The sequence below is a fragment of the Medicago sativa genome, chromosome 5, assembly GCF_051527215.1.
Source record: "Medicago sativa cultivar Bolivia chromosome 5, Bolivia_mono, whole genome shotgun sequence".
NCBI lineage: Eukaryota > Viridiplantae > Streptophyta > Magnoliopsida > Fabales > Fabaceae > Medicago > Medicago sativa.
This window is the reverse complement of record NC_140753.1, coordinates 67,574,553-67,597,207: the sequence shown is the minus strand read 5'-3', so window position 1 is coordinate 67,597,207 and position 22,655 is coordinate 67,574,553. Positions and strand designations below refer to the sequence as shown.

Below are 22,655 nucleotides of genomic sequence, written 5' to 3'. Positions count from 1 at the left end.
TTGAGTGGTTGAAATGTAGCAGGGTCAGAGGCTGACTCAAGTATAGAACATATATTTTCTTTTTATAGAAAGTATAGAACATGATTTTTAAAACACTTTCATTTTCCTACTACATATCAAGTACCCCACTGTCATGTTTACACTCAAGTGAGGCTGTTGTGTGCATAGAGTTGGGATGTGATCATAGAAGAGAATGCGGCAACATAGTCAAATAATATATATAATATAATGATTTTGACATTCAAAAGATTAAGTCATAGTCAAATGTTTTAGGCTTAAATGCACTTTTGGCCCCCTATGTTTCAAATAGTTGCGATTTTGGCCCCCTAAGAAAAAAAATGGATATTTTGACCCCCTAACTTTTGTGCCTCTTTTGAATTGCTGGTTTTTGTGTCTCTTTTGAATTCCCTATGTATTGGGATGAACTCTTAGGCACTGCAGCTGGAAGTGGTGTGCCTCTTCTTGATGTAAATTTCTCCTACTAGAAACATACACCAATGTTGTTGCATTGTATGTATAATTAATTAATACCAATGTTGTGCCTCTTCTTGCATTTGTTCCGAAAGAAGGATTGGAAAGTTTAGACGAAGATTCCTCAAATGAGTGTTCTACAGTTCTTCTTGTTGGTGAATCTATGGCAATTGCGGCACACAATGAGGATGCAAATGTTGTTCTTGTTGGTCACACGTAAGCTTTTGTATTCATTTTTTGTTTCGGAATTTGAATAAAAGGGCTTTATAAGTATTCTTTCCTTTTTTGGTCTTTATGTTTTGCAGCTTCCAAGCTCTGCATTTGCATTTAATAGCAATGGATTGGCAAAAATTCCCTATTATTTCAAATGGTCTCTTAATATAAAAAACCATGTAATGTAAGTATTAAGAACAAAATTTGCTAATTCTGGAAAATGAACGCAGCGATTCGAGCAATAAAATGGGTGAAACGGACAGATTCGAGCAATTCAAAAGCGGCACAAAAGTTAGGGGGTCAAAATATCCATTTTTTTTCTTAGGGGGCCAAAATCGCAACTATTTGAAACATAGGGGGTCAAAAGTGCATTTAAGCCAATGTTTTAGTAACAGTTACTGTGTTTTAGACTCAGATGGAGCTTCGGCTTCCTAGAATGTGGTTGGCTTCCCAGTTTTGAAAACTGTCTTTAGAACTGTGCCGGGCTCGACATTTCCTTTCACTACCACTTTCTGTATCTTCAAATCAATGTCATGATTCCACACCATCCAATTTTCTCAGAACTATCTTTACAGCTCCAACACATCCTTCACATGACTTAAGGGGATGATGATATAAGGAAGAGATAGAAGTCATAGGAGAAGGAAAAACATATAGGCATTTAACATTTTTTTTATGAACAAGTATAATATATTAAGAATGTCTGAGTTTTCAACGGCTATTATCATTTCGTCTACATACAATATAACGTCCCTTTCTATCTTTATATATGTAATATAACTTATTTATATTAATGTAAGAAATGATCAAACTACTCTAGAAATAATTGAGTCCTTAATTATGTTTACAAAAATAGGATTTTGATGTGCTCTTATATCTGTTTTTGGAATTGACACTATGTTGCCGCATTCTCTTGTATGATCACATAGCCTCAACATACTCATTATCATTTCATAGTAATTTAATCACTAGAGTTATATAACATGAAAAGAATAAGGATTGAAATTAACACACCAAATTGAAGAAAATAATGGCATAATACCGTGGTACTTATTCATTCAAATGTGATAATATCAATGGTTCAATATAAAGATATTAGTGAAAGGTATTCAATTTCTGGGAAAGATGTTTACCAAATTATAAACTAGTCATACAGTAGTATAGAGTCCAAGCTTTTATTTTTCCACATGATCGCGATTTTCGATCCCTCCGCCTTCTCCTCCAGGTCCTTTTGTTTCTTCCCGACCTTTTCCTCCAGATCCTTCGGGAACTCCTCCTCCTCCGGGTTCTTTATTTTCACTTCCTTTGTTTCCTCCTCCTCCTCCTCCTCCTCCAGGTTCTTTATTTTCACTTCCTTTTGAACCTTCTTTGTTTCCTCCTCCTCCACCTTCTCCTCCAGGTCCTCCATTTCCTCGTCTTCTAGGTGTCCCTCTTCCTAACCAACCTCCCATATCTACATCATCAAGTTCTCCTCCCCAGTATCCACCCCCTCCACTCCTTCCCCAATATTTATCCATATCTACCTCAATTTTTGTTTTGTATTCTTTAGTTGCACCATCTGCAAATTAACACATACACATTTATTTAATTTATAGTTAAAGAATAAAGTAATTTTGTGAACAATTTATACACAGATATATAAATATACATTGTTTCTCATCTATGGACGACTTAATTGCCACAACAGAGATAATGATTAGTTCACAAAGAAAGAACACAAATATACAAGGCTCAGTTTTCATCCTTAATTAACTAAGAGTGTAATTTTAGTTAATTATGAATTCAATAAGAAGCTATTTATAATGATTATGGGACAAGATAAATATACGAAGAACAAAAAGAACTTGATTAGATTCAATATAATGTATCGTAACAATTTGGCTAATTGTGAGAATAATGGGCCATCAACACCTATTGATAGGTAAATTGGGGTGTGTTTGTTTTGTTTATTGATGTAAGGAAAAAAAAACTAATTAGATTACTAGAAAGGTATTTGTGCTTTCTCACAAGCCACTTCTGTTTTAGTGTATGTTTTAAAAAAAAAATTAAATTAAATTTGCGTATACATATAATTCTATGAAATTTTAAAATATGAATATAAGATTAAAATAATTGCATTTATGTTATCACTCTCATTTGAAAAGGAGGTGATTGTTTCATCGAAATGTTTTAATTTAAGAAATAACAAAGTGACGTGAATGTAGTTTATGAGTTTGAGTTTGAATTAGAAAGATCTTAAAAGCTAATGAAATATAAGAGAATATTTTATATGTGAGAGAAAAGAAATATGTTGCTAAAAAATTAGGGAAAAAGTGAGAAAACAATTAAAAAATACATCAATTCTATAGAATTAGGGAAATCTAGGATATTAAGTATTTTAGTGAACTAAGTCCTTCAAGGGTTATAACGTAAAGAGCTATGCTATACATAGCGAAAGAAACTTTCACGAAACTTTCACGAATGTGTAATATATTGGTTTGTTTTCATCAAACATGCTCTGAATGCAACACAACTCTCTCACATATGTGAACCTGATCTGGATATGGCCTGCCCAACACTTGAAAGCCTACTGTGATGATGGTTGATATTGAATGCCCCAGCAACAGACCGCTCCACCGACGTCGGTGGACTCGATTTCTTCGACATGAGTTTGTTTGACGTTTACAACGTGCCTATGTTGATGGTTCCACAAGGAGGCTCCGGCGATAGCTGCACAAGTACCGGTTGCGTCGGGGATTCCCTCGGCATGTGTCCTTTAGAGCTTAAGATTACGAGCATGGATGGAAAAGAGAATGTATCTAGCGTGCAAAAGTGCTTGTGAGTCATTTGGATAAGTGATGTTTTGTTGCAACGGTGCCTCTGATTCTCCTTTAGAAAAAGGAATAGTATAACGCTGGCTGTAATAGTAATTCGCGATGTTGATATATATATATATTTTTATATAAAGTTCTTTATGGTTTAACTTCACTTTAGTTTAGTCATCTTAATGAAGTTAAATGTGTTGATAAAAAATCTCTAAAATTTACTTTTCAATCAAAGAAAACTTTTGATAATAAGTTTATAAGAAATAATCGTTAACCACAAAGATTTTTAAAATGAAAAAACACTATTCAAACCCCCTCCCTCTTGTATTTCCATCACCTTCCATTACAAGAAATTTGGTTTTTACTGGTGGAAATAATCCTTCAGTATTGCTAAAAATCCCTCAGTAATATGCATTACTGGCGGATTCAAGTCTGTCAGTAATATGAGCGTCAGAAATGTTACTGGCGAAATTTTCCCTCAGTAATGTAGTGGGTGATCTGACAAAGCATTATTGACGGATTTTTCCTTCAGTAATTATTGGCGGAAGAATCTGCCAGTAAGTACTGACAGAAAAATCCGTCAGTACCGTAAATCAAGAAATTCAACCAAATGTACTGGCCAATAAATCCGCCAGAAATGAAAATAAATCCGCCAGTAACCAAGTGACAATTAAAGCAAAATTCTAAAATCCGCCAGTAATACACTTCTCTTTTTAAATAAAAATTGGAAAGCAATTCCCACTGTATTATTTATTATTAATGAAATAAAATTAATAAAATAATTTAGCAAAAAAATAAATTGCCAAGAAAACATCTCATTCATTCATAGAAGTAAAGTCAATACAAAAGATAGATGCTACAGGTTCAGGGACATTTCCCCACCACAAATTAGTTCCTACATTGCCAGCAAGGCCATGAGCTACTCTATTCTTACTTCTTCTAACAGCCACTACATAACTCACGGAAAAAGGAACACAAGAGACAAAAACTCCAACAGATGCCACACTCCTAAACACATAATCATGAGGCTGAGGTATACACCAGGGTGCCACAAAAGAAAGACCACACCCAGCAAGGTACCTAGACAACCAAAGGTACCGCCACCAAAAGAATACCCCTGCCTCACAACCTGTTACACGCACGAGCCAAAGATGGAAAGACCAACCGAAGCACAAGGAACGCTATGCAGCAGCAAAAAAAGGCAAATCAACAACCTCAAATAGGACGAAACCTCCAAACAGCAATAACAAGTTGCAGTAACAAAACACATCCTGCAAAAGGAACCTTCCAGCACTCCTGAACCGGACAGAACAGAAGGTGATGACAGCAACCGGAAACACCAAAAAGCAGGCCAGTCAACATTAACAGAAAACCAAAATTGCTGCCAACTCAACTTCCACCTGTTATCTCAGCAAACAATCAAAGGGACAGACACCACATCCACTGCATTAATATTCTTACTTCTTCTAACAGCAACAAAAAAAACTAACTAACCAGTATACAAAATATGAGAAACCAAGCGCATAAGGCAATCACATCACAGAGACGATACTCAAAACTAATCATCATAGTATTGGGGCAATTCTGATCTCCCACCTGATGATCTATTTCCTCCTCTCCCCATATTTTGGGCATTTTCTTGTGAAGCATTATCCATATAATTACTGTAGTTTTTCAAAAAACTCTCACCTCCTGGTATGTTGAAATCAGCAGCATAAACACGTCTCGTCGATGAAGACATATGGCGATCACCAATAGGAATATGTGGTGTGTTGTTATCAGCAGCAATGAAAAAGGGTCTCGTCGATGAAGACGTCTGGCGATCACCTACGAGAATATGAGGAGGCCTGTGATGCTCATCATGATCACTACGCACAGATTGGGGTTGTAGGCGAGGGCGTTTGTTTGCATTATTGGCGGAAGACATGTGTGTTTACATTATTGGCAGAACATTTCCGCCAGTAATAATTCGTAGTTTCTTTATTGAAAAATACTGACGGATTTATCCGTCAGTAATGTAACTCACTGAATTATTGAGGGATTCTTCCGTCAGTAACTTTATTGAGGGTTTTTTTGGATCTTACTGAAGGTTTTTTCCGTCAGTAATTACTGAGGGTCCAAATCCCTCAGTATTGCAATTTTGAATTGGTTAGTAAATTGGAGAATTCTTGTAGTGTTCAATATATTCCTCATCAACATCATATTCTTTTTTCTTTTTTATTATAGTTTTCTTCCTTTTTTTTTAAATTGTGATTCGAAAAGGTTGTTTGGTTAGACGAGGTAGAGGATTATGAAAATGAGTTCGTTTGTGAATGTTTCGAATGTGTTTGAGGTTTTTTCTTCTATGAGCTTTAGCTTCTTCACCTCTAAAGGTTTCTTTGTTGAGCTTTTTAGTGTTTTAGTTGTTGCTGCTATTGGGTTAGTGTGAGAAAAAGTTATAAACTAATCTTTATAATTTTCTACCGATGTTTTACTTTATTTTCCGACCTTTTTTGTATCGAGATTGGAAGATCAAACAACTATAAATTAATCTTGATAGTTTATTCTATTTTTCCAGTAAAACTCGTTGTTAATAATCTCCGCAATAAAGATAGAGAGTCGAAAATGGAGAGTAGCTTAGTAAGAATTATTTTTTTTCTTGTAAATATAACTCGTACCGTAAAAGGTTGCAGGGACATTTGATTTGCTGACGTGGGTTTAAAACCGACAATAAAATGACACTGGTACTAAATATTGTTAACCTATAGATATGATTAATTAAAGTGACCAATGATAATTTTACAACCATCTTTGTCAGGGATTTAAAACTTAATGAGTTACGTAATCTTCACTCTGAAATGATAATGGAAATTAAATCTTCAAAACACGAGTTAAAATTATAATGCTTTTTTACTAAAATAATGTGTTTTTAATATTGTTAAAGATTGTCTAAAAAACTGATAATTTATAGACTGATTTGTTTTACTCAATAGGTTGATTACTCTAAGAAAATTATAAAATACTAATAAATTATTGAGAAAAGAGAGAAACAAAAAATGAGGCATATGAATAATAAGATAACTAAATTGTTAGGAGAACAGAGAAAAATTGAAATTTAGTTTTTGTTATTTTTGGTCAAAGTTAAGTGGTTAGAACTCACCTTTTAAGGTGAATAAATGAGGTGTCTGAAATTCGAATTTCGACCTCTACATATAACAATGCATTATCCATGTTAACTGAGCTATGCTCATGGAAACTTGAAATTTAGTTAAAAATAGAAAAGGAGAGAATGAAAATTTTTAGATTGATATTCAGTGGTATAAAATGATTTAAATTTCATAATTAATAATTATCAATAGGTGAAAAAGTATTTATAGTAATCACGAGACAAGATAAACATAAGAAGAAGGAAAATAAGATTTATTATATATATATATATATATATATATATATATATATATATATATATTGTATGGTAATAATTTGGGTCATAGAGTCTCTGTAAGCATAATTTAGTTGGTGGAAACAATGCATTATTACATGTAGGGGTTGGAGTTGGAATCCGGAACATCCATTTAGTCATCTAAAAAAGTAAATTTTAACCACTAAATTATTTGACAACAAAAAAAAAAAATTTGGCGGCTGATCACGAGAATACTGATCCATCGGTACATTATTTTGACAATTAGGCCATCAACAACCATCGAGTTGCATATTGGGACATGTTAGTAAATAAAGGTAACCAAATTTTTTGGACTACTCTTTCTGTTCTGATACGTAGACTACCTCATGTGGCAATCCATCTCTTCTACACCCCTATGTGGCACATATTTAATATTAAAATAATAAGTTTGTGTCCGCTTAGCTCTCTCTCATCTCCCTCAGTGCCTTTTATCTCTCATCTCTCTCCTCTCTGTTTGTCTGTCTCTCTCTTCTCTCCACTTTCTTCTTGGACCATCCATTGGCCATCCCCGCCTCATCGCCGCTGACCTCACGCAATTCTTAAAAAAACTAAAATACACGGTGCATAAAATAATAGGAACAACTTGTCTAAAAGTCGCCAACTTTTATTTCTCTTTTCTAGACAACTTATTTATTTTCTTTAACGGAGTAAATCATAATCGGTCAACCTTAAATAAAAAATATTCAGGCACATACACAAAAAAAGAATATCATTTTTTTATTTATGTGTATATGACCGGAGACGGACCTACACTTATAGTTGTGCAAGCCTTGACCCGATCACTTTGATTTTAAATTTCTAGAGAGCATTTGTGTGTGTAGATAAATATGATTTTGGCAGATTTTCATATTTAGATTTTAGACATTAGCATGGTTATAGAGATATCAACTCCACCTATCTTCTTTTAGTTATTGTTTTTTTTTGGTAAACAAAGGGATAAAAAGGGAAAAAAAGAAAAACAAAGAGGAACAACTAAGACAAAACAAAAAGATCCAGATAGGATCTAACGACGTGCATATAGCACTCTGGAAGCATCAGCCTGCAATAGGGGCTGCAATCCGTTAGGAGGGGAAAAGAAATCCTGCCAATCCACATTACTCATTGCCCCCATCTTTGCTAGAAAGTCTGCCACAGCATTTGATTCCCTCCAAGTGTGACACACGTGGACAGTCCAAGCACGAGCCAACAACTCCTGAATGTTTCTAATAAGAGCTGCATAGAGATGCCAATTGCTCACCTCAGTAGTTACTAACTGAATAGCAAGATTAGAATCAGAATAGCAAATGATGTGCCTGTAGTCTTTCTCCCAAGCTGTGCGCAATCCATAATATAAGGCTAGCAGTTCCGCATGAAGAATGGAAGAGATGCCAACATGCCCTGCAAACCCATACAACCAAGAACCATCGGAATGCCGTAAAACACGTCCAAAACCAGAAGATCCTGGATTACCCAAGCTGCTCCCATCAACATTTAACATCGTTGCCAAACCAGCCATGGGATGCCAAGAAACCCATGGTTGCGCCTCAGCTGCATTGTTCACAGAATTGAAGACTATGTTGATTAAAGATGCCAACCTATAAATTTCCCTTTTCAACTGCAACATGGACATGTTCTCATCCTCCATACACAATAAATTTCTAGCCCGCCATATCCACCAACACGCAGCCAGAAAAGTACCTGATCTATCGCATTCTGCTCCTCGCCGCAACCACCCTGAAGTGTCCTGATCCATGAAAAAATTGATATTGTCGAAACCAAGTGATATCCATAGGCGAGTAACATAACCACAATCCCTGGTACAATGGAAAAAGCTTTCTTCCTCCGTTGGACAACACAGACAAGAAGGAGAGTGATACATTCCTCGGCTGTTCAGCAAAGCACGCGTAGGGAGGGAGTTCTGGCAAACAGTCCAGATAAAAAACTTCACCTTCTCTGGGGGCTGCAATACGCTAAATCCATCTCCAAGATGCAGCTGCTTGCGGCATAATATTATCTGTTTGACGAAATAGCCATTTGTATCCTGCATTAGCGTTATACGTGCCATCATTATTTCCCTTCCAAGTAAAATTATCAGGAATGTCATTATTCAAGCATAGTGGAATAGATGTTATATGCTTTGTTATATGGTCCGGCAAGGAAGTGTATAAATGCTCTAGTCTCCAGCGGCCCCCTTGGAACATGTCGGACACGGACAGATGTGAGTCATGAATGTCCATGTACAGAACTTGGTTACACAATTTACCGAAGCTAGTCCAAGGAGTATACCAGAAGGAGGAGGACCCATCACCCAATCTAAAATCAAAACCTGGTCGTAAGACTGCTTTTGCTTTCATTACTGAATTCCATATTATGGATCCTTGTCTTTTGGGCATATCCAGAAAAGGTTTGTCTCCAACATATTTATGTGTCAACAACTTAACCCATAATTTATCAGTATTGTTGTGGATGTCCCAAACCAACTTTCCCAACATGGATGTATTTGCTTCGCACGCCTTACGAATGCCCAAGCCTCCCTCTTTTCGCGGTCGAGTGACTTTATCCCACCCTACCAGATGAATACCTTTATCTGAGCTTCCTTTCCAAAGAAAACGTCTAGAGACCTCATCAATATGCTCACAAACTGACGAAGGCAGCCATGCCACTTGCATATAATAAGTAGGGATGGATGTAACCACCGATTGCACCAGTGCTAATCTTCCTGCTTTGTGTAATAACTTATTCTTCCATGAAGCAAGTCGATGGTTAATTTTGTCCAGCAGAAAATCATAATCTCTCTTGGCTATTCGTCCTAAATACCTCTGAAGAGAAGTTGTGCGCCGAATGCCTGTAGTGGATTCAATAGTCTCAATCTTGCTTCTGTTAGTAGTGGCAGAAAAATAGGCTCTCGACTTTGAAGCGTTAACTTTCAGCCCTGACATGTGAGCAAACTTTGATAGAATGCCTTCCACCATTGTTGCTTGAGAAGCAGTCGTCTTTGTAAAAAGAAGAACATCATCGGCGAAGAAGAGATGCGAGAGAACGGGGCCATTCCTCAAACTTATTTTGGTTGTATTCAAAGCATTTTTTTACGTAATTTTTTGGCGAATAATAAAGTTGACTCATTTCTTTTGGTTCTTGACTTGTTCTGCAATGAATTATAATATCCTTTATATGACCCGTTTTTTAACGGTTTTTTTATTTTACATTAAAATAATAACTTAAACATACTAATTATCATTTTTTATTGTAATTTAATCACTATTGAGTTATGGTGAAGCCTACTCTACCCTCCCTTGTTTAGAGGGTAATTACCCTCTTATGATATTAACCAATTAAAATGTAATATACATAGACAATATTAAATGTCAAATAAATGAGTCAATTTTTTCTAAAAATAAAAGAGTTAATCTTAATCATAAGGTAACTTTTAATACTTTTAATTTTTATTTAATTATATTAAGGTGTTCAATCTTAATTAATTTACACTACAAGACTTATAACAAATAAAATTTTACATCAAATTTCTTTCATTTAGATGTCCTTAAATTCATCCCTTACATTTATAAAATTTCTTCCATTCCAGAACCCAGAACACCCCGAACGTGAGAACAAAAACATCTCCTTCATTCAATTTTCTTCTTCTTTATTCTTCCCTATTGATCAATTCTTGTTTCTTTTTCATTCTTCTTCCCATTTTGATTGTTCAATTTTGTCATTCCAAATTGCCGCAATTTCCAATTATAGTGAGAATTGTCGTTGTTTTTAGAACCGCGTCAGGTATTGTGACTTGATTTTTTTTATTTAAGCAGTCAACCTAATAAAATATGCTAACACGCATAGATCTGCCTCACTATCAGCCAAAGCCTTTAATTCCAAACAAAAGAACAAAAGCCTCATGACATAACCATTAGCAGCAACCGAAAAAAACGCTAGCAAACTCCCACAACATCACAGCGGCAACACCTGCTAGCAGTCCTCAAAGTACAACAGATGACTTACTCAATTGTTATAATTAACTACCTCACAACCAAGAAAAATCAAATCAAAAATAAAAATCAAGCGTCGCCATACCTAACGTAGTTCTGGAAACAACGACAATTCTCACGATATTTGGAATAAAACGAACGACGACGATTCTCACGAAAATTGAAAACTGCGGCAATTTGGAACGACAAAATTGAACAATTAAAATGGGAAGAAGAAATTTTATGAATGTAACTGATAAATTTAAGGACATTCAGATGATAGAAATTTGATGTGAAATTTTAATTGTTCTAAGTTAGTCATGTAGTGTAAATCAATTAAGATTAAACACCTAAATATAATTAAGGCAAGATTACATTAGGGGTCCTTTATATTTTTTATTTGTAACACTTTGGTCCTTTATCTTTATTTTTTTCCGATTAGGTCCTTTATCTCTATTAAAAGCACATATACATCTTTTTTCTCATTTTTTTATTAAAAAATACATAGTTTTATTTTTTAAAATATGTTTTTATTAAAAATGAAAAAAATCCAGAAATATGATGAAGATGTTCATCATCTTCATCTTCTTCCTTTGAATCTTCATCATCTTCTTTAAATAAAAAAAAATCTACTAGAATATATCTCCAAATATCGTGAATTAATGTTATATTCACCTCAAATCTTCTTTTAAACACAAAAATCAAAACCTTAATTTCACAAATGTTGCAAGGCGGATGGTGGAGGCTTAGTCACCGGCAGAAGGGTTAGGTTTTACGAAAGTTAAGATTGTTTTGGAAACAACAAAATTGATGTGCACTAAATCTATTTTTTTTTTATGAAACTAAATCTCTTTCTCTATAGGGTTTTGATTTTTGTGTTTAAAAGAAGATTTGAGGTGAACATAACATTAATTCATGATATTTGGAGATATCTTTGCGTAGAATTTTTTTTTATTCAATGAAGATGATGACGATTCAAAGGAAGAAGATGAAGATGATGAACATCTTCATCATATTTCTGGAATTTTTTCATTTTTAATTAAAACATATTTTAAAAAATAAAATTATGTATTTTTTAATAAAAAATGAGAAAAAGGATGTATGTGTGCTTTTATGAGAGATAAAAGACCTAAACGGAAAAAAATAAAGATAAAGGATCAAAGTGTTACAAATAAATAAGATAAAAGACCTCTAATGTAATCTTGTCTATAATTAAATAAAAATTGAAAGTATTTTTTTTTTGGAAAGATAAAAATTAATAGTATTAAAAGTTACCTTATGATTAAAATTGATTTTTTTTTTTAGAAAAAATTGACTCATTTATTTGACATTTAATGCTGCCAATGTATATTACATTTTGATTGGTTGATATCATGAGGGGGTAAATACCCTCTAAACAAGAGAGGGTAATCTAGAAAAAACCTTGAGGTATATAACATGTCATAATTAATGAACAAGATACCATGACGTGAAACTGTGGTACTTACTACTTATCATCCATTTAAAAGTGATAATATAAGTTGTAATAAGATTATGGTTGAAAGACATTTTGATTTAAGGGAAAAATGGTTATCTTATTGAATCACAGAGTAAGATAGAGATCATGCTTTTATTTTACATTTGCAAGAGATCCAATACCTACATGCATGTGTCTAGTTTTCATGCATGTTCCCTAGATTCTCCATTTTCACCGCCTCTGTCTTCTCCTCCTCCTCCCTAACCTGCTTTGATTGATCCTTTATGTTATCTTTGTCCCCATCCTCCTCCTTTTTCTCATCCCCACTAACCTCTTTTGTTGTCCACCTCTCATACTTCACCTTCTCCGGGAACTCCTACGGGTTTTTCTTCTCCTCCCGGATTTCCACCGTGTCCACCTCCTCCCCAACCTCCATATGTATCTATCCTAGTTTTTGTTTTAGATTCTTCGGTTGCACCATCTACAAATCAAACAAACACAATTATTATATATAATAAGAGAAGAAAGCAATTGTGCAAAAAAAAAAATCTATGTATATACATTGTATTTCATCTTTTGATGGCCTAATTGCCACAACAGAGATAAGCAATAGAGCACAAAGAGAGACCACGAAGATGAAATACTTTGTTTTCATCCTTGATCAACTGAACGTTTAATTGTACTCAAATATGAATTCAAGCAGCATGTCTTTATAGTAATCATGGGACAAGATAAATATAAAGAGAACAAAATGATCTTGATCAATAATATAAAATTTAGAGTAACAATTTGACTTATTGTGAGAATAATGAGGCATCAACACCTTTTGAGCTGTAAATTGGGATGTGTTTGTAAAAAAAGGTAAGCAATTTTTTAGATTATTCGCAAGTTGCTCATGCTTATGCAGGGTCACATCTTTTTTAGTACAAAATTAATTTTTATATTGTTAATAGATAGAATAGATAGCCCTACAATATTTTAAAAGATGCATTAAGATTAAAATAGTTGCATTATTGTTATCTCACTCACTGAAATACGATAATTTGAATTAAATGATCAAAATAAAATAAGATTGTGTTTTAATTATTAATAAATAAATCGTCAAAAAATATATAATTAATATATAGATTATACTAATAAATTTGTAAACTATTATTTCATGTATTAAAATAAATAAATTGCAGTTATGTTCCAGATGAAATGAAATTTCATTTAAATCTACAAAACTTTTAATTAAAATAATATTTCTTTACCTATATAATAAATCTCAAAAAGAGGTAATTGTTTCATCAAAAATGTGTAATTTAAGAAAAATAAAGGCTAAATTGACATTAAAGTAGTTTATGAGTTTGAAGTAAAAAGATCATATAGATTTATAAAGTTTATGGCTGACAATAAATTAAGGGATTCAAAGGGTATATTCATTTTAAAAATAATCCATATGCATATTACGTTGATAGCATGCAATAATGAAACTAATTTGTTTCCAACAATCCAAAATCCATATGCTTATATATTCAAAAAAATTATATCATATGCACGAAGATACAATCCAATGATCTTTATTGTCCTGCTTATTCAACAAGCAGAATATTTTCAACCAAAATACAAACGTAGGTTAGCTGTAACAAAAAACAAAAAAAAATAGGTTAGCCGAATTTCACGTCCTTGGAAGCTCTTCCCCATTGAGTGTCTCTAACCTGTATGAAATATGGAATTTCTCGTATTTAATTCAGTACATCAAGGTTTCTTCGTAGTCATGTTCCTCGTTATCGTGCTTGCGCCGTCAGCTGACGGAGTTGATCTACATTGGTATCATGTCGTCTAAGCCGTGGGGGTCATAAAAAACACATAAAAGCAAGATTGTTAAAGTTAGGTAACATCAAATATATTAATAATTCTCTCAAAAAAAAAATCAAATATATTAATAAATTGATTAACAATTTTAGTTTTTAAGAAGAATAATAATATTGTAATTAATTTTAAATGACAAGTGAGAAAACTAAATGTCCATAAATGCCATAATGCATGCATAGAAATAGATCAAACAACTATTTGTAATTTTTAATAAGAGTGTTTATTTAGTATCTACTACAATAAGTATATTTTTATTTTCAGCTTTGCTATTTAGTGCGAGGCAATTATCTACCAAAAATGACGAACGATGACGTGCTTACATTGTATTGGATGGTCAAAGTAGTTTGTGTGGAACTCATTGGCAGGTTGACAATGAGTAATGCTATATATCTAGATGAATTTTATCACGATATGGTCGCGAAAAGCAAGTTGGCCAATGAAAAGCTTGCCTGGCCGAAAATCACAGCGTGTTGATCTTATAATTTTGTTTTGATGAAGCGGTGGTCAAATTAATTTGAAATCTATGGGACATTAACTTGCCATATCATTCAGGAAATCAATCACGATAAAGCATTTGCTATGTTCATCATTTCCGGTTGACAATACATGGTTTGATGGTTTAAATTTTTCCTTCGTTTTTTCGTTGAACCTAATTCGCACCAACAATCATCTCCCTTTTATTTTTGTGATGAGTTTAAAATTTGAACTGTTCGACCTTGATTAGACGATCTCGAACTTATTGAACAACTAATCACTCTACACAAATTGGATATGTGGGAAAGAGAAAAAGTGACATTGAGAGTTTGAATTTTGACAACCACGGTACTTTCATTAAGGCTGTGAAGTACTACGTGGTATGGCGGAAGATCAATACATGTTTTTTTGGTGTTTTGATGGTCTAAGCAAAATGGAGAAAGTAAGGGAAGCGGTGGAAATAGAGTGGTTATGAGGTAGAAAAGGTGAGATTTTTGGGCCTGTGAATAATTTCCCCCAAACAAGACAGCAATAGCATCAATTTGTTCAAAACTTTTTATTCAATTGCATAACAATATAAGCGCAAATTCAATCACAAATAATGCATATTAAAAAAAAGTAACAAACAATTAAAAAATCACGTGACACTCCCATGTTTCAAACTAACATACAAATAGTGAACATATGTCATTATAAGTTCACTAAAATTTTAAACTATGAATTTTTCATCTCATAATATCTTCATGAAACCCACTGTAAACTCACATTAAATCCTCAATATATTCTCCCAATACCTTAAACTATAAGGTAAATGAATTTTTCCTCTTATATTATCTTCATGAAACTCATTCTTGACTTTACCAAACTCCAAACTTGCACTTGAATTCCCAATAGAGAGTGCTTTGTTAGGAACTATATAACTTACAAAATCAAATACCAACACAAACTTCTACACATATGACATACCAACCAAAAAGCTCACAAAATATAAGAACCAATAACGAATGGCGAGATATCGATGCACGAGCTGTGGCATAAGCATTAGGATTGAATTCATGTCTTTTTATCATTTCGCTTTCCTAAGGGGAATGATATTCGGATGAATCCAAACTTCTTCTTCTGATGTGATATGGACTGCTTTTGGTCGCTCCCGTCATTCTCATGTTCAGTTGGAAGAGTTTGATTTTCCCTCATTGCTCGAAGCATTTGACTCAACGCTACCTTTGTTTCAGCGTGCTCTTCCATCTCCTTTGTCGTAGTATATTCGTCAGGAACCTGCTTCCTGCTGAGTAGATCTCTCATTGAAACCGAGGATCTTACAGCTGGCTTCATAGTTTGACACTTTTCAACTTGATTGAACTTGTTTCGCTTCATCGAGTTATGCATAGCTCGGCCCTTTAGATAGTTTTCAGGAATCCATCTCCTTAGAGCCTCTTCAGCAGCACGTTGCTTTCTGTTTGCAGTTTCAATACCGTTTAAAGCTTCCGTTAAAATTTCTTTGCTGCGTAGAACTTCTTTGGTTGCTTCCTCCAATTTTTTTAGAATATTGTGTTTAGAAGCATTTACTTCATCAATTTTGAAATTGGCATGTATCACCTTCTTCAAGATAGACTCTTCAGGTATTTGAAATTCGGGGTTTAGAGTAGAGTATAACTCTAATGCAGAAGTGACTTTCTGATGTTCTCGCATAGAAAATCGCGGTGATATATCAGCACCACCAGATAGAGCCTTGATTTCAGCTAGAGCAACGGCTTCGGCTGCCATTGCAGCTTCTTCCATCTTTTTAGCTGCAAACCACCTCATCTCAGCAGTCTTAATATTAAACTCATTCTCTTCATGCTCAACCCCTTGCTTCGAAACTTCTGCAGATCTTGTTTCAACCATTCCATTGAACTGTTCAACATCCACTTTGAAATCCTTCACAACCTTTTGAGGGGTGTCAAAAGTAAAATCCTTTTCTACAGGAGCTTCTGGTGGCTTTGTCATTGCTTCTTTTTTGGCCACATTTTGAGCAGAGATAGCTGCAAACTTTGATTGTAGATTCTCCCGTGTCCTCTCGAGAAAAAGTCTTTCCTTCTTCATCTTCTTATTCAAAGTTTCGACAGAAGATTGTATTGTCCCGAGATCGTTTATAGTTTTACCAAGGTTCATCTTAGCTTCTTTTAACTCGGTTAGCAACATATCGGGCGATGAAGTATGGCATGGACTTGAAATTTGCAATATTTTCTCTTGACGGTGGTCAATCTTTTCAGAGTTTTTAACAAGAGATCCAAGATTTTCGCACGATTGAGTTGAAGCACATTTCAATGCTTCAGATTGTAGCTGCTGCTTTAATTTCTCGAGAATCGTTTTGGCAGATCCCAGTTCTTCAAGCACATCAAGTGTTTCGAGTTCTTTCATAATCAAATCTTTTTCCAACTTTGCTGCTTGTTCCTCTATTTTCTTTATGTCGAAGTCTTCAATGCTGTTCTGCTAATGACAATCTTAAAACATCAGAGTGAATTACAAAGGGGTTTGAACAAATAAATTATGCTTTGTTAGATAGAATGTATTGGCAGTACGAGTATGTGAAAATCACAAGGTCATTAAAAATAATTAGTCCCTAACGCATCTTGTTAGTCCCGATTGTTATATTTTGACGAATAATAGGCACTAACAAGACAGGATCTAAGTAACAAACATTAAAAACTGCTTAATATCTTCATTTACTTGAGAACCAAGTAATAGAAAAGTGTAAGATCAGAGTCGAATTTGGTTGCTTACTCTATCTCATATGCATTTCCTTATCTCAAAATCCAATTTTCAATGCTCTATGTTTAAATAGTAAATAATAAATAATAGTATCGGATTAATTACTGTGCACCGACAGTGTAAAACTATTCTACACACGCATATAATCAAATCACACAATAATGACACTTGGCTATGTTAGTTCATAAAATAACTCTAGAAATATCTACATGCCAAGATATGATTAGATGTATCTGGAGTTTTTAAATTGCACGATAAGGACGTTGTTTCGCTATAATGAAAATAACAGCCACCATTCAGGTTGCTGCTAGATGACTTATTTCAACTACTATGTGGCTTCCTCTGTCTGCTATTTTACTAAGCAGATTTTTGGCATTCCTCAATTTTTCGCAATTCACTATTTTTTTTTTAAGAAGCCAAACTAGTACACTGGTATTGGCACCGAGGACAATCGAATCTGATATCTTAAGAGAAACACACTCTAAAGTCCCAAAGTAACATTGTCAGACCAAACTAAATGGGTTTTCTGCACAATTATTAATTTGTTTTCTAGAGAAATGAAATCCCAAAATAGCTTATATAAACAAAATGATACTACAAGACAAATAATTGAATACCAACAAATTTTCACTCTATAGTCTACAATGAAACTTCAAAAACAACATTTACAAAATCTCAAAAATAGAAAAAAAACAACACAGGACTTCATGGCCCAATGGATAAGGCGCTGGTCTACGGAACCAGAGATTCTGGGTTCGATCCCCAGTGAAGTCGATTTTACATTTTTTTTTACCTTTTTTATCATAACAGTAAATAAAAAAGAGAAGTGAAAACTTACATAAGCTTCACCAAGTTTGTAAAGAGGTAACCAAGGACCACTTCCACCAAAACGAGTAACAGCTTCTTTAACAGACTCAAATGGCATTGATGTATCAACTTCAGCTCTTGAACTCACTCTTCTTATTCCATTTTCCATCTCTTCTTCTTTTTCCAATGAATCTTCCATCATCATCATCTTCTTCTCCATTGGATTCAGAGAAGTAGCATCTATAGCTGCTATTACTACTACTACTACTAAAGTTGCATGGAGATTTGAGCCTTAACTTTATAAATGCATTCATTTATTTAGAGTGTATGTGTGTGAGTGTGATGATTGTTTTGAGGGACCAAGTACGAAAAAAGGAGAAAGCAAAAAAGAGAAAAAGGAGAAACGAAAGAGGAAAGCGGTTATGAAGGGTGTGCTTTTTCACTGTTTGGTTGGTGGGAGGAAAAGTCAAAGATGTTGTTGTAAAATTGTGGCCAATGAAAATGAGGCACATCATTGATTTGGAGGAAGCTTGTTTGTCGTGTTTTTGTGATTGGCTAGATTTGGAGCGTGATTTGCGGTGTAAGGGTACAAGAGTTTGATCTACGAAAAAACAAGGATAGGAAATAAATTGAAATAATTTCAGCTATACGATGTTTGATTGTAACCGTTTTACATAAATTAGGATTGTACTTCTTTACAGTGGCGGAGCCAGGAAAATTATAGAGCCTGGGCAAAATTTTTATCGTAAAATATGGCGTGTTAAGCACGTTAAAATATGACTTTACACAAAATATTATAAATTTTCGACAAACGACAAATTGATTATGAATTTTTTTTTTTGAAGGAATTGATTATGAATTTTTAAAGTGTCAAAAACTCAAAAAACAAAACAACGGAAATCTCGACCTATAAATCAAATTTTGAGCTCATTATTTGCAAAGACATCTATAAAAATACATACAAAGGATCTGTAAAGTTTCATAGCATTTCGAAGTCGTTTCAATTTATTTTGATTTTTCAACCAAAACGTGCAAAATTGAAATTTTGTTCCGAGTAAGCGTATACTCACAGGTCAAATTTAGTTTTCTAATTTTGCAGGCATGACTAGAAGATGATAAGAACCTTCACAATGAAATTTTGTAGTTTTTAAACGAGATACAAATTAATTATAAATTGTTTAAGAAATTCATAATTATGGGGAATAAAAATTCATATTTTATTTGTCCCTGGTCGAAAAATTTAATTTTTTGTGTAAAGCTATATTTTAACGTGCTAAACATGTATGGAAAAAATTCAACATCTATGTCACATTTTTATACTACGCGTGTATTATAGGATAAAAAATAAGAAAAAACTCGAATTACAATACTAGAATATATGTTTTTTATTTTGCATGGTCAATTTGAACAATTAATCATTCAAAATAAGAGAGATGAACCTGTCAATAATGCGCTAAATAAAATTAGGAGATAAATAAATGTCCTTTCCGAGATCTCTTTGCGTGTGAGAATTTTCAGATTTAGCCCAATTTTTTTTTTTAAGTAGGAAAAGGGCTATTGGGCTGGAATTGGTACAAAGAGAGTAGCAGCTGAGCCCGGGCTAGTGCCAAGGCTAGCTGGGGGGTGTCACCGCCCCTGCTTCCTTACATAATATCATATGATATTGATCAATTCAATTGTGACATATGACAATATAATTGTTTTAAGGGTTATGCTAACCGGTGTCTTTAGGGCAATGATTAAGTAAACTAAGAAAAGAAAGTTTTAAGTTGAAAATATCACTTTTTAGACTTTTGAGAAGTTAAATGCACAAGTTTCAATGCGAGATTACTATATTTGCTTCCTTAACCATTGCTCTGAGGGCACTGGTTAGCATTTCCTTTGTTTTAAATATAAAAGGTTGTGAAAGAGAATAAGAGAGAAAAATAGTTGAATGCACTTGTGTTGTGTGTCACAATTATATTGCTCAATGTTATGTGCCATCCCCGTTATGATGTCATTGAAGGGCAACCCGACAAATTGAAGAATAAGAAACATGACAAAAACTAAAAATTTTGTCCCTATTAAACCATAATATAATTTTTTGTCTTAAGTTTCCTTAAAAAAAGCTGTGTTAAGTATAAGCTGTGTTAAGTATAAGTTTCACATATGTGTGAGTATTTCAGTATTTTATTGGTGTTTTTCAGCCTTATAACATGTGTGAACAACAATTTTCCATTTCTTAAATAAATGGATTGCTTTATTTGAGGGAGAGAACCAAACAATATGAAATTTTATGGGCCACATATTCACTGAGTCTCATCAAACTTATTTAACGTGTCTTCATAATGGAACCCTCTATTTTTCTTTTCTTTTGTTCAAGATGGAACCTTTTATATATTTGAGAAACAGAGAGGATCTTCATCCATGAATGGTAACTAATTCTTTAGCACATAACAATTTTGCTTCTGAATCGCATAGCATCACTATCTTGTTTTATTTTTCTCCTTTTTTTAATTAATATTATACGAAAATTATATATCAATAGAAGACAAACACGTAACAAGAGCCCTTCAAAAAAAAAAAACACGTAACAAGTTGTGTCGCTAAATTTTTATAAAAATTGCACATGTTATTAAAATTATACGAAAATTATATATTAGTACACAAACACGTAACAAGTTGCGTCGCTAAATTTTTATAAAAATTACACATGTTATAAAAAAAATTGTACGAAAAAATTTGTGTGGATACATTTTATGGTAGCCAAATCAAATCGAGAGTGGTTAAAGGGTCATTTACATTTTAGGAGGATCATAATTCCTACTCTGCCCCACCCCTAGATAGGTTGGCAAATTAAACCCATAAAAAACAAAATACATTTCCTTTTAAAAAAATAACAAAATACAATTAAATACTATATATTAATTAGAGTAGTGACGCACAAATTAGATGATATAATTAAAACAATTATTTTTGTCAAAAAATTAAAATAATATTTTTTTTGAAGATAATCAAAACAACAATTTAATATTATAATTTTAATTTTTGTTAACAAGGCAAAATGAAATATATATTGATACCAAAAAAGAATTCCCCCTCGCACAAGATGTACCAGAGAAGAAACTGCGCACAAGAGGATCAGCCGAAGTAAAACCAAGCCAACTGCGCACGAGAGACCAAAGAGAACTTATCTCAATACAAGCCAAAAACAAGTGAGTTATCGATTCTATGTTGCAACAACCATTATGCAGAGTTGAGAGCCAGAACGAATTATGCCTTGCCTAATCAAATTAACCTTGGTAGGCCGCATGTTACGGAGGAGCTGCAAAGCAAGTAAAGAGATCATCAATGTAACATATGCCAAATAACCTCCGGAACAACAGTAAAATATTGCGTTTCCTGACTAGTGAAAAACTGATATGCACCACACATTGAATAACCTGCACCCAGATCAAGCATCCAAATCCACTCATCCACATTATTAACCTGCAAAAACACATTAGGAAGCAACTCCGTACACTCTCCTACCAACTCCTCCTCCCACGCCAACAAATGAAGCCTCCATTTCCACGCCTCCCCTCCATCATTTAAACCTAACTGAAACATTTGCGCCATTGTTATCGATTGATTTGCAGTCAAGTCGAACAACCTGCTAAATCTGTCACAAAATTTAAAATCACCAAGCCACCAATCAGTCCAAAATAGTATCTCCACATCTAAACTAACCCCATCTCGGATACGCACCAACTCCTTCCACCAAGCAGAAGCCTCCCTACCCCCCACATTTCACACGCCCCCCCTCCCCTCAACACCATAATAGACTGACAACACTCTATACCACATCCCCTTTCTATCCACCATTAACCTCCAACATCACTTACCTAGTTAACAGACCTTTTTTAAATTTTATTTTGGTTTTAGTTTGAGTCTTTTTTCTTTTTCTTTTGTTTTGATTTTGTTATTGGTTAATGGGACTTACTTAGTCCCTTTCTTTTGTAAGAAAAACACATTTAATTTAATGTGAGTTGGTGCAGGTGTGAGAAGGTTTAAGAATGAAGAACAAACTATGGAGATGGGAGAAATTTTGGGATTTTTTTAAAGAAACCTAATTTTATGACCGATGCATAACGTTCACGTGTCAACATTTTTTTTATATTTTTTTTATTGATTTTTTTTTTCCAATTAAGTGGTAAGTTGTATATTCGTTTATTCTAGAAAAGAATTTTACATATGTCGTCTGGGTTAGTTAAGTTAGCGTCTACGTACTCCCTCCGGTCACATTTATAAGCAAAAAACAACTTTTTAGGTACATTCAATAATTAATGTATCTAACCCATAAATGTGACCGGATACATTAATTGTTCAATATACCAAAAAAGTTATTTTTTGTTTATAAATGTGACTGGAGGGAGTATCTGTTTATTTGATTAAAATCAAGTTGGAGTAAAACTTTT

General features: G+C 33.7%; 3 protein-coding genes, 1 long non-coding RNA gene and 1 other non-coding gene across 8 annotated transcripts; 2 read left to right on the top strand and 3 right to left on the bottom strand.

Annotated features, from left to right (window-relative positions):
• Positions 1 to 133: 133 nt before the first annotated feature.
• On the top strand, positions 134 to 1,384 carry LOC146924284 (uncharacterized). The gene is made up of 2 exons (XR_015010082.1): positions 134 to 273; positions 1,074 to 1,384. It is a non-coding gene; the product is annotated as an uncharacterized LOC146924284 (long non-coding RNA).
• Positions 1,135 to 2,531, bottom strand: LOC146924283 (uncharacterized). 3 transcript variants are annotated; one of them, XM_085709277.1, is made up of 3 exons: positions 2,333 to 2,531; positions 1,818 to 2,242; positions 1,135 to 1,271 (listed from the first exon to the last, which is right to left on the bottom strand). In XM_085709277.1, exons 1-2 carry the CDS (start codon positions 2,424 to 2,426, stop codon positions 1,860 to 1,862), a joined length of 477 nt encoding a protein of 158 aa, XP_085565403.1. In that variant the 5' UTR covers positions 2,427 to 2,531; the 3' UTR covers positions 1,135 to 1,271; positions 1,818 to 1,859. The 3 variants fall into 3 exon arrangements, with proteins under 3 accessions (XP_085565403.1, XP_085565401.1, XP_085565400.1); XM_085709275.1 differs by having other exon boundaries at positions 1,149 to 1,281; XM_085709274.1 differs by lacking the exon at positions 1,135 to 1,271 and having other exon boundaries at positions 1,703 to 2,242; positions 2,333 to 2,527.
• A 12,671-nt stretch (positions 2,532 to 15,202) lies between these two features.
• On the bottom strand, positions 15,203 to 18,506 carry LOC146924281 (WEB family protein At2g40480-like). Of its 2 annotated transcripts, none has more exons than XM_085709262.1 (2): positions 18,251 to 18,506; positions 15,203 to 17,133 (listed from the first exon to the last, which is right to left on the bottom strand). In XM_085709262.1, the coding sequence occupies exons 1-2, from the start codon at positions 18,437 to 18,439 to the stop codon at positions 15,715 to 15,717; spliced, it is 1,608 nt and encodes a 535-aa protein (XP_085565388.1). In that variant the 5' UTR covers positions 18,440 to 18,506; the 3' UTR covers positions 15,203 to 15,714. The 2 variants fall into 2 exon arrangements, with proteins under 2 accessions (XP_085565388.1, XP_085565389.1); XM_085709263.1 differs by having other exon boundaries at positions 15,203 to 17,130.
• On the top strand, positions 18,114 to 18,186 carry TRNAR-ACG (transfer RNA arginine (anticodon ACG)). The gene has a single exon. It is a non-coding gene; the product is annotated as a tRNA-Arg (tRNA).
• A 2,921-nt stretch (positions 18,507 to 21,427) lies between the features above and the next one.
• On the bottom strand, positions 21,428 to 21,816 carry LOC146924280 (uncharacterized). Its single transcript, XM_085711840.1, has 2 exons — positions 21,571 to 21,816; positions 21,428 to 21,523 (listed from the first exon to the last, which is right to left on the bottom strand). Exons 1-2 carry the CDS (start codon positions 21,814 to 21,816, stop codon positions 21,428 to 21,430), a joined length of 342 nt encoding a protein of 113 aa, XP_085567966.1.
• Between the last annotated feature and the right edge of the window lie 839 nt (positions 21,817 to 22,655).

Coding starts and splice junctions, on each gene's coding strand:
- LOC146924283 (XM_085709277.1), bottom strand. CDS start 2,426: ATGAAAACTGAGCCTTGTATATTTGTGTTCTTTCTTTGTGAACTAATC. Junction 2,243..2,332: donor GTCCATAGATGAGAAACAAT/GTATATTTATAT, acceptor GTTAATTTGCAG/ATGGTGCAACTAAAGAATAC.
- LOC146924280 (XM_085711840.1), bottom strand. CDS start 21,816: ATGGCGCAAATGTTTCAGTTAGGTTTAAATGATGGAGGGGAGGCGTGG. Junction 21,524..21,570: donor ATTTTACTGTTGTTCCGGAG/GTTATTTGGCAT, acceptor CTTGCTTTGCAG/CTCCTCCGTAACATGCGGCC.
- LOC146924281 (XM_085709262.1), bottom strand. CDS start 18,439: ATGGAGAAGAAGATGATGATGATGGAAGATTCATTGGAAAAAGAAGAA. Junction 17,134..18,250: donor ACAAACTTGGTGAAGCTTAT/GTAAGTTTTCAC, acceptor GATTGTCATTAG/CAGAACAGCATTGAAGACTT.